Below are 16,192 nucleotides of genomic sequence, written 5' to 3'. Positions count from 1 at the left end.
TGGATATCATGTATTATATAGCATATATTACATGTCACATGTTATTCATTGTGTATAAGATTTATGGCATAAGATATAAAATATATCGTATTTTTATTATATAGTTGTGGTGAGATTATAATAGTTAAGTTATTTTTTTTTGTAAAGCACTACTATTTCCTACAAAACTTGAATTTTCTTTTAATATTCTAGACTTCATTAATTTTAATTAGAAGAAAATAAAGTTGACTTCGTCCTAAATAAATGAGAAATTTTTTGTCTTCTAAGAAAAGCTATAATTCTGATGATGAGTTTCATGATTAACTGTTACCTTTTTTGTTCTTGTTCAATGTTTTCAGGAAGAACCCTATGTCCTTTTTAAGAAGTCTGACAAACCTCTCTATGGCAATGATCGATTTGAAGGCTATTGCATTGATCTCCTCAGAGAGTTATCTACAATCCTTGGCTTTACATATGAAATTAGACTTGTGGAAGATGGGAAATATGGAGCCCAGGATGATGCCAATGGACAATGGAATGGAATGGTTCGTGAACTAATTGATCATGTAAGTCCCTTCCCTCATTATTTATTAGTTTGTTATGTTGCTACAAGGTTTATACTTTTTTCTTGATGTATGTAAGTAGTAACTACAAAAAGCAGTGATATATTTCAAGTATGTATTTCCTTCAATAATTTTATTTAAGCTAAATAGTATTTGTCACTAAATATAAAAGAATCTAAGAGGGGTATATAGCCCTGTGTATGTAAACAGATTACATTTTCCACAGAAACTGAGAGATGGAACATTATCTCTCTTGATTATTACATTTCAAAGAGATACTTCCCAGGTCCTTGAGAAAGGCTCTCCTGGGCCATAACGTTGGCAAGAGGCTTAATTAGCTTTTAAAGGAGTTACATACATTTCAAAGAGAGAGGGAGAAAGGACCTATAACTATGAATTTTTAAAGTAAGTGTTCTAAGAACAGGGGGTGAGGAGGGGTGTTTCTTTCCTTATTTGCAGTTGGAAGAATCAGACCTTTTATTTGTAATTAGAATTTAGTATTTAATTGGCATTTAGTATTTTTAATTAGCTCTTGCAATTGCAAGTGTTTGTTATTTTAGAAATAACATGTTTGTCATCTTCTTATTTCCATCCCTCCTTCTTAAGGGGACCTTAAACATACAGGGTTTGGTATGATCTTTCAAATTCATTATGATCTAACCAAGATGGTTCTCGGTGATACAATATGAAGATGCAACTTCAGATGGATATCTTAACTTTAAAAAGTATAATTCATAAATTTAGAAAAGGAGACATTATTTCTTACAAAGGGTTGCAGTATGCAGAGTGGTCATTCAGACAGATTGGGAAGCATCGTCTCTGGTTGGAAGTCAAAAGCAGACACTTCAATGGAGGGGCAAAAAGAACAGGAATTTACAGCAGGGTGGCTGAATTTTATATATATATATATATATATATATATATATATATATATATATATATTTTTTTTTTCCCAATGGGCTATAGGAGAAGTCATGAATATTTATGAAAGGAGAAACTTGTGCATGAGCATGAACGTGCCTCTCCATGGATCCCATGTACAAAAATGGTGGCATTAGCATAGTCTGAGGGTGGAATTTTCAGCCCTATGGCATCAAAACGTGAAGCAGAGAACATGAAAATCCTTACTAAGCATTCTCTAAAGATGGCTAGAACCCTTCAGTGGTCATGGTCTAACAGGCACAAAAAAGGAAGGGCAGAATCAAGGTTGGTTGATATCATTGTTGAAGTCTTTTGAAAGGGCCGTTTTCTGTTTTCAGTGGTGAAGTCTTCTGAAAGGACTGTCTTGTTTAGGGAAGAAAGTCTGAAGGCAGTTAGTGAGGAGATTGGTGTATATTGAGGCCTGTCTGCCTTTCTATCCTGTCATGGTTGAGAACTCAGTTTTCAAGGTTACTCTGGGGTTCCCTTGGCCGGGAAGAGGTCCATTCAGTTGTTTGAGGGGCTTTGGATTTATTTTTATTTCTCAGATGTTAGGAGAAAGTGATTTTCCGAGGCATTAGGTATTATTAGTCCTTGAAAAAAGACCTTTTCCCTGAAAGCATCATTCCCTCTTCTCCACTCTCCCATACTCAGTAGAGCTCTATAAAATAGTGTGCTAGTGAGCACTTGGTAGGGCAAAGGTGAGTTCAAATCCTAAGTCTTCAGATGTGCAGTTGCATGCATTGAGAACACTGCCTTAAACACTTTGAAACTTAACTTTCTGAAACATAAGATAAAGATAATTTGTATCATTTTAATAATTAGGAATGATATATGGGAATTTTCTAACACAGTGTCTGACATATAGTACATAATCAATAAATAGAGATGTAATTAATAAGCCCAAACTTAGTGTCTTCTTACTTGTTCTGTCTTCTACTATAGTATTTATGAGTGTTTGTGTTGAGGGCTAAAACATAAAACATTTAGACAGTATTACAATGAGAAAGCTGTAGGGACTATAGCACTATTATAATTAAATTTGAATTTAATCATAGTCAATGAGATCAATATTAGGCTTTGGTAGTGAAGTTTATTAATTGGATCCTTTGCTATCACAAAGATACCAGTCCTTTCCTACCTAAATGACCTATATGTTGTGAATGGCAGTTTTATATTAGCATTAATTAAACATAGAGAAGCATTAGGAGAGAGTCAAATTCACTGTTAGATCAGCAATAGGCAAGATAAAGAAAAACAAAACAAATAATATTTAGGATACTAATGAAGCAGGGACATCGTTATTTTTTCTTGAAAATTACTCTTAATATTTAAAAAAAGTCAAAGTACTCATTATAGATAAAATCAAAACATTTTTGGAACTTCTTATACTTACAGTTTGATATTTTGTCAAATTTGAATTACACATATAGGGGACAAAGCTCTTGACCTGCTATAGTTTTGCTGAAAATCACTGATATGAAGCTAATTAATTAATAAGAGAAAGTACATATAAATGTATTTAACTTGTGTATACAAGACCCTTCAGAATGAAAACCCAACTTCCCAAAGAAGTACAGAAGCTCGTATTATCATCTTGAGGTTACAATGAGAATGGGGCTTGCATCCTGGTAAAATAGTTTATGAGAAGGCAAAGAAAATGAATTCTATGGAGGAACAATAAATGATTACTACAGAACAGAAATTAAGTTGTAAACATTTTTTTTTTTTTTTTTTCTAGAACTTAAATGATGCTTGAAGACAATGATTATCTTGAAAAAGGGTCTGTTCAGATGTGGTTAGATTTTTTGTTTTCTTTCCTGTAATGGATAATGAGATTACAGGGAGGGAAACAAGAACACTTGTTCTCCTAGGCGGGTAAATTCTTTTTGTAGATAGGAGAAAAGTCTCTTCTAGTGATTATTGATCCCCAAGAGTTTTTAACTTAAAATACTCTGACAGTGAAAAGATTTATTTTCTTTCTTAGATCTTTGAGGATCTTAATCCAGCATTTCTCAAATACATTTTATTCTCCTTATTATTATTAGTTTTTTAAGAGATGGGATCTTTCTGTCACCCAAGCTAGATAGAGTCCAGTGGCATAATCATAGTTCACTGCAGCCCTGAAGCCCTTGGCTCAAGCAGTCCTCCTGCCTCAGCCTTGCGGGTAGACATGCTAACATCCCTAGCTAATTATTTATTATTGTTATTGTTATTATTTTAGATATGTGGTCTTGCTATGTTGCTCATGCTAGTCTCAAACTTCTGGACTCCAGGGATCTGCCTGCCTTAGCCTCTGGAGTAACTGGGATTATAGACATGAGCCACTGTGCCTGGCTTCAAATACACTTGAAAAAATTAATTTCATGGAAACTTTGATACATTTTAAAATGTTAATAATATATGTCCTACTACAGAGAAAATACAGAAGCAAGTAATATATTTTGCTTTTCCTTTATGTACTAATAATCTACTCTTTCAGTCCTAACATATTTTCCATGGGGCTGATCATCTTTTGAGTTTTTATGATGATTGATGACTTGAAATTTTTTGGTTAGCTATAAAAGGTTGATAACTTTTGAAAGTTATCAAACTGATTGGAATCTAAATTAGGATGCTATTTTATCATATCCATTCACTGCATTCATGATCTTCTTTATTGTACTGCGTATTTGGTATAATTTATCTTCTTCAAATATACTGAAAATAACTAGGAGACATAAATAATAATAGTGCAGAAAATGTTCAGCATTCAACAATATTTATTGAAAGAATGACACAAATATTTCACAATGTTCCACAACAAACATGAAACTCAAGCACCACGATCTTTAGAGAATATGACCACATATATTCCAAATGCTTTTATTGTTAGATTGCCTTCCAAAAGCCTCAGTGAAAGTTCCTGTTCAAGGGCCAAGAAAACAGGGCCATACCTTCTTCTTGAAATTAAAGCATCATAACCTTTTGTATTCTAGTTTATAAAATATTTTATCACATTTTTCATTCTTAAAAGGAAGCTTAGCTATTGAGCCTGCCATAGTAGAGATGACTACACAGAAACTTACTAATGCAACCATTTTATTAAGTCGGGTATACATTTTACTTGTAGCTTTGGGTTTTTTTATTGTTTTTTTTTTTTTTTTTGTTTTGTTTTGTTTTTGAGACGGAGTCTCGCTCTGTGGCCCAGGCTGGGGTGCAATGGCCGGATCTCGGCTCACTGCAAGCTCCGCCTCCCGGGTTCACGCCATTCTCCTGCCTCAGTCTCCGGAGTAGCTGGGACTACAGGCGCCCGCCACCTCGCCCGGCTAGTTTTTTTTTTTTTTTTTGTATTTTTTTAGTAGAGACGGGGTTTCACCGTGTTAGCCAGGATGGTCTCGATCTCCTGACCTCGTGATCCGCCCGTCTCGGCCTCCCAAAGTGCTGAGATTACAGGCTTGAGCCACCGCGCCCAGCCTTTTTTTTTTTTTTTTTTTTTTTATAGCTAATAACTCATTTGTGGGCTCATGAGACAACTGTGATAAGCATCTTATTCATAAAGCCAACTAGAATTATTCATTAGCATAAGGGAAAACACTTAGGCTGCAATAAGCTACCACAGCATATTATTATGGGACTGCTTAAAGTGACAAGGTCAGTAAAATTACTTTCAAATCTCTGGTGATGTTTGCCTTGGCATTGGAAAACCTCAGAGAATATTTATGCTTGTAGACATCCATGCATAAGCTAATAGAGTAATGCACAAAGTATCTGTAAGGGCAGGCTGCAAATAAATCTCAGATTTGTCCCCATCTTTAGTTTTTCACCCACCCAAGTAGCTCACACGTTTGCCATTTTATTATGTCTCTATTATATACTTCCTGCCTTTAATATCATCTCCAGGAATGCATGTATACATTACAGTCAGATTTTCATTTAATCAGCAATGTTATCTCAAACCTTTCTCACTGAAATCATTACAGACATACTGAAAGATTACAGCATATCATTTCAGGTACTCATGTTGGCCTTTAATTTCTTTTTCTTTGTCCCCTGACACCTGATGATTTGTGCAGTCCTCAGCTCTTTCCTCTTGTCGACTGTTTAATGTCCATCCCCAGGGTTCTCTGTTGGGGCTGTACTCCAAAAGGCTTTGTGTGCCATTTTATTCTTCTAAAAAGCCTACTTTCTTTGACACCTGTAGAACTACTACTTCTGGTACTTAATCATAGACATTCCTTATTACTTGAAATTCTTTATCCTTTCATCTTTCACGCAGACTAATCCCAGCTGGAGGCAAAATTTCAGAGTATCCTTAAGCCAGTGTTCTGCTGATAATTCTCTGACCTACTGTCATAATACTGATAAAATGTGTGTGGGAATACTCAACAGATCTACAGTTACTTCTTAAGTGTGCAAATTTGGGCACCCTCTCTCTAACTTCTCTCTCTCTTACTCTCCGCTGTAGCTTGGGGAAAGTTTCTTACTCTGTCTTCAGTGACTTCTATCATTTATGCAATGGGAATAATGATACTTCATTGAATGATGATGTGGATTAAACGTAAATATCAGAGGAAAGAGAAGGACTATAGCCTTCTTTAACTTAGTTAAATACATCAGTCAGACGGCAGAGATTGCGTGTATTTGGAGGAGACACAACAGAAGGAAAACCGTAATGACAGGAAGCAGGAAAAATTTAAATGCTCCAGGACAGTGATGCAGATCCCTCTGTAGATATTAGGCCCCTCATGCCTCAGTGTATGAAAAGCTCCTGGCATTGGTGGATAATCTCATGCCTATAAATACAAATTTTTCCTTTTTAAAACCTGACCTCTAGTTAAAAAACTGCTACCTAACCTGGGTTGCAACTAAAGAAACAGCATAGAAACAGTGCTAAGACTGAACTACTTAATGGGTTTTCAAATCAGATTTGAGAAGTAAACTCTAATTTGGGACATGAGTGCATTGTGCAGGCCTTAATGTGCTGAATGGCAAATAGGAAATACTCAACAATGTTATTATTATTACTATTAAAGTTTTTATTATGGTTAATGTATCCAAAAGGTTGTCAATGTTTTTGAATGTTGCTATATTTTGTCTATTCAACCCCATGAGCTAGTTTACAGGATTACTGTTGAACCATGATTATATTTAAAACAAATAATTGACTAAATGTGTGCTATAATGCTATTAGAGAAAAGGGGCATTTAAAAACAGATTTCTAAAGCCACATTAGTCATTCCTTTACCCATTAGAATTGTGTAGACTATGAAAAATTATCTAAATAGTAACATTTAAAGTTTAGCTCTTTTATAAGTGCCAAACATCTTTACAACTTCTTTGTCTTTAAAGAGATTTGTGTTTTAATATAATTAACCATTTGGTGTAGGTAAAAGAGTGCATTGAGCAATAAATGCTTATTTTTTAGAGTAGGGTAATTTTTGTAGCTTCAAATGTTGAAATTTTAGAAGTAAACAAAACTTGATCATTTGACAGGTTTTCTTAAGAGAATGAGAAAGAAATTCTGTTTCAGCTTAGAAAACAACTCAGTAACATGAGAAGTCTGTTGGAATCTAGTTCAGTATTTTACATTATTTTTAAAAACACCCATGATGCCATGGATTTCCAGCTGTCTGAATACTTCCCAGCATGCTGCCTTGGCATTGCAATTGGTATTTAATATTATCAAGCCTTTTATGATTCATAAATGAGCCTTGGAGGACCTCACTACACTTTGCTTTTGCCTCCTGATTGCTCTTTTATTATATGTGAGGAAGGAAATCAAATATTTGTTTTTCAGGGAACTTAAAAAGGCTCCAGGTATTATCACAAAAATGGAAACACTAAATCAAAAAGCAGTTTATTCTAAATGGGAATTGACTTGCACAGACATTAGCTTTAAATTTTGGCAGTATATTGTTTAATTTTGCATCCTAGTTGAGGCACTCTGGTACTTCCTGTGAAAAGAAACACAAAGCCTAGGTGCGGTGATTCACACCTGTAATCCCAGCACTTTGTGTGGTCAAGGTGGGCAGATCACCTGAGGTTCGGAGTTTAAGACCAGCCTGGCCAACATGGTGAAACCCTGTCTCTACTGAAAATACAAAAAAGTTAGCCGGGCATGGTGTTGCACGATTGTAATCCCAGCTACTTGGAAGACTGAGGCGCAAGAATCTCTTGAACCTGGGAGGCAGAGGTTGCAGTGAGCTGAGATCATGCCACTGAACTCCAGCCTGGGCAACACAGTGAGACCCCGTCTCAAAAAAAAAAAAAAAAAAAAAAGAAAAGAAATACAAATTTAAAAAAATCACAACCACCACCAACAAATGAAGACTGTTGGGGAGTAGAAATACTATTATTAATGTTATTTTTTAAATGTTGGCAAAAATAGCTAAAATCAGAAGTACAAATTTATAATTTCCTATGACCCAAAATTAACCTATTTATTAACTTTGCTTCAAGTGTCTCTTTATTGTAAAAGTTATAAAATATTACAAATAATGCTGAAATGCCTTCCTCACCATGGTTTTTCTCAATTTAGTATTTTCTACATCAATCATAAAATATAAAACTACATTTTCCTCATCCCTCTCCAGGTGTAGCCATTATCTTAAGTTTGGTATTCTCCTGGCACATTTTGTATAAATCGTTCAATAGTACTATGTAACAGGATTATATCTTTTTTTTAGTCTTCTACTGATAAACATTCAAAATACTATAATTGAAGATGCACATCTTATCTTGCATAGCACCTATGCCAAAGCTTTTCCATGATATATGCTTATTTCACATTACATGCCTGTAGCAAAATCTCATGTACCCCATAAATATATAAAATATATGAACAAGGAATTGTTGATCAGAGTTCATGTATTTTTTTTTCCCAATTTTGTTAGGGACCTCATCTGAAAAACAAATTTCATTAGATATTGAAAATATTTTTCTCCAAAATATTTTTACTGATTTACATGTCCACCCATAGTTTATAAATATGTCTATTCCTCTGCAAAATCATTAGTACTTGAGATTAGACTTTTAGACTAGACTATTAGAGTATTTGACTATTTGAATTTGGTCAGATAATCTGGTGAGAAATAGCATCAAACTGCTTTAATTTTCAGATACTCATAATTAGCCATTCTTTCTCCATATTTAAATAGGCTTTTTAATTTCCCCGTCTTTGAATTCCCCATTGACTTCATTCCTTCTTATTCATGCATAGTAATTTATTACGTTTTCTGAGTACCTATAATGCAAATATTTCCCCCAGCCAAGAGTTTATCTCTTAATTTCATTGTGTGTGTGTGTATGTCCATGTGTGTGAATGTATGTGTGTGAATGTATGTGTGTTTACATATGGAAGTTTTAAAGTTTTAGTTTGTCACATTTAGTCATTTTTTAAATGGCTTGTGATGTTTGTGATTTGTTGGAAAAATTCTTTTTTAACTGAAGCTCAAAAAGATATTTTCCTATTTTTTAATATTCTTAATGTTTTTATTTCTCAATTTTAGTTCTTTCATCTACTTGTAGTTTGTTTATTAAGTCCATACTGATTGGACCTCAGCCTAAGTGAAAGCCTGAATTTCTTTCAGCCCGTTTATGAAGCAGTACCCCTACAACACACCAAATTCTGCTACAACATGTATGCCAGTAATTTTCTCTTCTTTGTAAAAAAGAAACTTGAAAAGCAAGTAATTTTTACTTTTAAAGAGACATTCTGTGAATATCATCTCAGATGATAGAGACATTAGGAATTATGAAAAGTATGTAACATTTTTTAAAAGGGCTAATATAGTTATTTTGAAATGTTTTTCTCAACGTGAATTTAAACAGTGAGCTGCTGAAGATATAAACAAACTGGCTCAGCAATGAGGATATTTTGAAATTTAACCCAGAAACATGGGCTATCACAGATCAGTGTACTTCTGATTTATGCTATACTAGATTATGATTCCTTAGAAATTATACCAAGATAGAGCCTCAACAACCATTTATTGAATGTATATTCTGAGAAAGACACTGTAACCACAGCAGTAATAATAGTTCTCAAATATAATGACTATCTTTTATTTTAAAAAGTATAAGTGTTTACTTTTTCTTTCAGTGCTAATGTAATAAAGAATGTCTTCTCTCTTCATGCAGTTCCACAATTAATATTATGTTTAGAAATATTTATATATATATTTAAATATTAAAATTATTTATTTATTTATTTTTGCCATGATGTGTTCTCAGAATACTTAAAAAAACTTGTTTCCCTAATAACAATCTTCTGGTAATTTGCTCTTAATTGCAAAATCATAGCAAAAACCAAAGCTAAGGATTATTTTATTTGGCAATTGTATCATGAATTATTGAATAAATATCCCCAATGTACACTACTAAGTTCCTTCCAATATGACTTCTGAACTTAAGATACTTAAAATGTCTGTAAAAAAAGTCAAATTATGACTTCAAAGTCATAATCTGAAGATTGAGAGAAAGTAAATTACTAAATTGATATTATAGAGACTCCTGTAAATGGAGACTTCTGTACACTGCTATCCATCCTATTAATACTTTTGCCCCTAAAAAACAGGAAGCAACTAATTTGTTATGCAATACAGAGCATTGAAACTTTTCCTTAATGTAGTCAGGAAATGCTTCTTTAAAAAAAAAAAAAGCTTCAATATCTTCTTAAATAAACAAAGGAAAACAGGTTAGAGTAGAAGAGGCGTGAAATTGGAAATTTCATTGCTCAAACAAAATGTTATGTAAAAATGAAAGTAGAAATATAAATTAAGGGTAAGGGAATTCTGTGAGGGAGCATGTCCAAAACTTAGGATTATTTAAAGTCAATAATTAAAATTTTGTATGTAATTTAATAGTAAATTTACATTGACACCGTTGAAGCAGTGGGCTGAAAAATTTGTTTATCTGTGGTATATGGAACATCTGTGTGTTATTAAATAATAAATACTGATTTGCATCTATTAGCACCATAACAGCAGAATAAATGTAACTGAAAATAGATATAAAAAAGTGGCTTTTTCAAAGATGACATGTTCTGTAGAGCATAGAGCAAATCTAAACAGAAAGAAAGAAAAAAAAAAGCCCAACAAAACTTTAAAAAGTTAAAAAAAGGAAAATCATAGCATGAAATTTATTAATGCTATAGAAATTTGTTCAGTGTGATTGGATTTTCCTTTCATGTTAAATTGCATAAAGTTTCTTTTCAAAGTAAATTTGAGTGATAGAAATTTCAGAAAAAAAATGCTAAAATAAGATATTCTTCATGATATTCGCATGTGGAAAAATAATTCAGTATTGTTCATTTAGCATTTTTGTGCCACTCACAGTTTTAGGTACTGAGAAACATATAAATCCTAGGTGAGATGATCATTAAATACATTTTATATACTTTAGATAGTACAACAATAGAGATATTCTGAAAATATTTTGGGAAGCGTGAGGGGGTATATCTAATTTTGTCTGGAAGGGAAAGGGTCAGGGAAGTCTTTAAGCTTGAATTATGAAAAAAAAATGACAGATGCTTTTTCAAATACACTATTTTTAGTGCTGCAGTTCATTTAATTGCAGCATGTATTCCACCTGAGGGATGTTGTCTTTTTTTTTTTTTTTTTTTTTTTTTTTTTTTTTTTTTTTTTTTTTTTTTTTTTTTTTTTTTTTTTTTTTTTTTCCAGACACAATACAGAAGCAGAGTTTATTGGCAAGAAAAATATCAGACATCTTACCTCATGCAATCATAGGGTAGAAAAAAAGTAGACATTAAGTGAAAAATCACTAAATTATGATTAATGTGAAAATAATTCCTCTACTGGCCAAGCAAAAATGGTAATTTTAATATTCTCTTTAGCACTTAATTTCTTACATTTACTATGATGTTGTTAACATCATTGGTGATGAATCTCAGCTGAGGTGATAGTGATACCAAACTGCTAGTTGAAACAGACCTTTAAAAAATATGGTTTGGAAAAGGAGCCCAGTGGATTTGGCTATGTAAACACTTCGAAGGATTGAAAGAGTCACATTAAATACACTCTGAGGCTGGCCAAGCCACTGAAGACTTCAAACTGTGCTTGGCATATGGCAATTATCCAATAAGTATATGTTGGAGGTAGAGCTAATATTGGAGTAAATATTATCATTGTTTTATAGATTGAAAAGCTGAAAACTTTACAGGATGTAAATGCATGCCTACTTGACTCGAAAATGTTCCCTCTTTATTTGGGATGGTAAATGACTGACAAAAGTATAGTTAAAATTATGAAATTACAGCTCCTGTCTCCTCCAGCAATCTAGGCCTTCCATAGCTCTGGGCACAGAGAGACACAATTCAGGATAACTTTTTCATCTTTATGTGGGAAAAAAAAAAAATTTCCCTTTCCTGTCATAACCATGTATTTCCCAAAAATGAGCATGACATAGGAAAAAGTACCCAGGAGAATTCATGTGTTTTGAGAGTGTCAAATGGGATTGGGTTCCTCTCCCTCATTCTTTGCTGGGGTCTGGCCAGGCCCTGGGTCAGCGACTGCATTTGTGGACAGCTTAGACTTACAGACCGAAGAGAATGAAGAGAATGTTCTTGTCACTCCTTTCCCTTAGAGTTATAATATTGCCACAATTCCAAGTTCAAATAGAAAGTGAGCATGTGTTTTATGTTAGTGATTAGAAGTGTGTTTTTAGAGCAGCCAATAGCTATTCTTTTTTTTTTTTTTACTTTGACAGTAGTAAAAGAATAAATAATGATATCTTGTTTATGTGATTTGCTAATATTTGCTTGCATTTTTGTGGTTCAAATAAACTCATACTCAATACAAAAATTTAAACAATAAATTCAACAGTTGGTTATGGCATATGAGAAACTTTCGATAATGTAACCATTTTTTAAAGTAGGGAGAGAGACTCAGAGACAGAATCAGAGAGAGGCAGAGAAGAGACCATAGATGTAAAGGTGGCCACTTTTCTGGCGAGACTGAGATTGGATGTTGTCTTATGTAACACCACACATGACCAAAACGGTGTACTTGGTCAGGTTTATTTAAATATTTTGAAAGCCAATTCAATTTAAAATGAATTGATAAGATTCAGACAATTTGTGGAGGGAGAATTAAGATAAAGAAAGTTTCCACATTTTTTTTCTCCTAAGGAGAAAATAGATCTAGTTTTCTCAATTAAGAAGAATTGATTGAAAATGTATTGGTATGCTAATATGTAATTACACTAACATTAACCACTGTTGTTTTGTGCCAAAATCATGTGCCTTCATCCATATAATTTCCTGACCACTTCTAATTGCATTTTAAGGTTTTGTGGCTCTTCTAGGAAATTCAGTTTGCAAAAGATATGGCCACTGAACTGGAGTTTATTTTTTACATATTTTATTATGATATTCATCTGATCAAGTCTTTTGTATTTTTTAAACATTATCCAATTTTGATCATTGAAAATCAGAAGTAATGTCTGTGGGACCTTTATAGAGCAAATAGTCTCACTGTCCAATGTGCACAAAAACACTGGCTTTTGAGGAAAGAAAGGCCTTTATTTGTCTTTTTTCAAATAGGCAAGTAGTCAGCAAGGAGACAGGAGTGAATTCAAATCTGTCTCCTCAATTTAGGTACCCCTTGCTTCTGAAAGAGTTTCAATATTCAGGTTCCAGTCATGTCCCAGTCTTACTGGTATAGAGGGAAAGATTGATTGGTTTTGGGTGTTGTTAGAGATCAAAGCTTTTTCTATTGTGCATGCCTAGGCTACATGACTTGCAGTTTTTATTTTTATTATATCTGAAAGATAACTCAACAGTTTGTTACCAACTAAGCAGGCCCAATTTGGGCTAGTCCAGTAGATGCAGGACTTATTCAAGTACAAATTCAATTATGAATTTATGTGACAATATTTAGTTTAATATTAAACAGCATTAAACTATCCTTTATGTCCTTGTATTTTCACTTCCATGAAAATGAATGATTTTGATATCTTGTAATCTACTAAACTCTCTTTGTTGACTGTAGATTAATTTGCTCTTACCAAAATTTAGATTTAAAATACTCTAATTTTACTTTGTGCATTTCAATACATACATCATTAAGGTCCTTTTCTAGTTAGAATATAAGCTGTTGGAGGGCAGTAACTATATCTCTAGGATTTAGCATTATGCTTAATACATAGTAGAAAATGAGTGTTTGTTAAATGCATGAATCCTGTTTTTCCATCCAGGCCAGTTTGTCCAATTCCATGTATAAAACTACTTATAATCAGGAATATGCCACAAATGGATTTGCCCAAGCATTATATTCTATTGATGTGCATGTTTTGTCTCCTCTATGTAGGTGTCAATGTCTTGTTTGAGGCAGGAATGATTTGATTTTCTTGGTATCTTTCATAGCACTTGCCACAAGGCTTTACACATAGTCAAGATGGTCAATAAATGTCTATCAAATAAATGGGTAGATATAATAAATTATCCACCTAGCCATTTTTTCTTTCCACAGGAATGCAATTAACTTGACATTGTACGTGTGATTACTTGAAATCATAGCTATAATATTATCACACTTTCCTTCAGGAAAAAAAAAAAAAAGGGTAAAGTTGGTAAACTTATTAACAGAATTTTGAAGTAGAGAAATACATCATAGCTATCGAATAATAGATAAAGGCAATCTGAAACACAATATTTCAAATGTAGACACATAAAAAAGTCATTTTCAAGTATTTCTTAAGCAGATACTGTCAGATATATTGGACAACGTATGACATGAGATATTTTGAGAGCATGTGTTCTGAAAAACAGGGTAAAGGCACTTGGACAAAGAAGTTTTGTCTTTAAATCCTACAAAATAAACATACACAAAAATCAGGATTTTTACCGATTACATTGGCGTACTTCAAATGAGATTTGATTACCTATACACACTATCAAAAAATAGCATTTCTGTGGGGCAGGAGCAGGATGGAAATACGGTATACACTGTAATAAAAGCATCATCAATGTAAAAGTAAAGATTTTAGCATCAGCATGTTAAGAATGAGTAATCCTGGGCAACACATGCTTTATCTTTTTTTTTTTTTTCTTTTTTTTTTTTTTTTTTGAGACGGAGTCTCGCTCTGTCGCCCAGGCTGGAGTGCAGTGGCCAGATCTCAGCTCATTGTAAGCTCCGCCTCCCGGGTTTACGCCATTCTCCTGCCTCAGCCTCCCGAGTAGCTGGGACTACAGGCCCCAGCCACCTCGCCCGGCTAATTTTTTTTTTTATTTTTTAGTAGAGACGGGGTTTCACCGGGTTAGCCAGGATGGTCTCGATCTCCTGACCTCGTGATCCGCCCGTCTCGGCCTCCCAAAGTGCTGGGATTACAGGCTTGAGCCACCGCTTCCAGCCACATGCTTTATCTTTTAAACATCTTAAAAAATCTTTTTGGATGGATTATTTCTAGAATGTATTACATGTATTTACTCTTTGAAACTGCAGGGCAGTAATCATAATCCAAACTCTAGTTGAAAATTTCATATCCATTTTGATGCTTTCACGATCATTCATCCTATTTATTTATAAAAGTATTTCATGCAGTGTCTTCTTTTTCCAACTTTTATTTTAAATTTAGGGTTACATATGCAGATTTGTTAGATCACTATGTTGTGTGATGCTTAGGTTTGGAGTGTGGATGATCCCATAACCCAGATAGTGAGTATCACACACAATAGGTAATTTTTCAACATTTGCCCCTTTTCCCCCAACTCTGGTGTCCCAAGCGTCTATTATTCTCATCTTTATTTCCATGTGTACCCAATGTTTAGCTCCCACTTATAAGTGAGAATGTCTAATATTTGGTTTTCTTTTTTTGCTGTTAGTTCGCTTAGAATAATGGCCTCTTTCTGTGCACTTGTTGCCGCAAAAGACATGATTTTGTCATTTTTTATGGCTATGTAGTATTCCATGGTGTATATGTACCGCATTTTCTTTACCCAGTCCACAGTTGATGAGCACCTGGGTTGATTCCTTGTCTTTGCTATTGTGAATAGCTCTGCGGTGAGCATACAAGTGAATGTATCTTTTTGGTAGAACAATTTATTTTCCTTTGTGCATAAATTCAAAGGATTTGGTGAGTCAACTGATGGCTCAACTCAGTTCTTTGAGAAATCTGTAAAATGCTCTCCATAGCAGCTGGACAAACTGACATTACCACCAACAGTGTATAAGTGTTCCCTTTTCTTCACAGCCTTGCCAATATCTGTAATTTTTTTTTTTTTTTTTTGACTTTCTGACAATGGCCATTCTGACTGGTGTGAGAATTGTGGTTTTCATAATAATTGTATACTTCACATTGCAATCACCCAAGTATATGAAATTAATGTCTACCAAATTTCTTATTCATGGTTTGAGCTTGAAATGTTGCAAACATTTACCCAGTAACCACTTACTGTATTAGTCCATTCTCACAGTGCTATAAAGAACTGCCTGAGACCTGGTGATTTAAAAGAAAAGAAGTTTAATTGACTCACAGTTCCACGTGGCTGAGGAGGCTTCAGGAAACTTACAATCCTGGTGGAGGGAAGCAAACATGTCATTCTTCACATGGCAGCAGCAAGGAAAAATGCTGAGCAAGGCGGGGAAAACCCCTTATAAAACCATCAGCTCATTCACTCACTATCATGAGAATAGCATGAGGGTAACCACCCCAGTGATTAAATTACCTCCCACCGGGTCCTACTCACCACACATGGGAATTATAGGAACTACAATTCAAGATGAGATTTGAGT

At 33.9% G+C, this 16,192-nt stretch overlaps 1 protein-coding gene across 6 annotated transcripts in view; it reads left to right on the top strand.

Moving 5' to 3' along the window:
• Positions 1–16,192, top strand: part of GRIK2 (glutamate ionotropic receptor kainate type subunit 2) — a 744,221-nt gene that overhangs the window by 504,675 nt on the left and 223,354 nt on the right. For 5 of the 6 annotated variants that reach the window (XM_030929512.1, XM_030929513.1, XM_030929514.1 and 2 more), the window contains exon 10: positions 339–545. In XM_030929512.1, the coding sequence (XP_030785372.1) occupies positions 339–545 (207 nt within the window). Of the gene's footprint in view, positions 1–338; positions 546–1,840; positions 1,844–16,192 lie in introns of all 6 variants that reach the window. The other variant, XM_030929515.1, reaches the window with a different exon arrangement.

The sequence above is a fragment of the Rhinopithecus roxellana genome, chromosome 4 (genome assembly GCF_007565055.1).
Source record: "Rhinopithecus roxellana isolate Shanxi Qingling chromosome 4, ASM756505v1, whole genome shotgun sequence".
Classification (NCBI taxonomy): Eukaryota; Metazoa; Chordata; class Mammalia; order Primates; family Cercopithecidae; genus Rhinopithecus; species Rhinopithecus roxellana.
The sequence above is the reverse complement of the archived record's forward strand: the minus strand, read 5'-3'. Positions and strand labels throughout refer to the sequence as shown.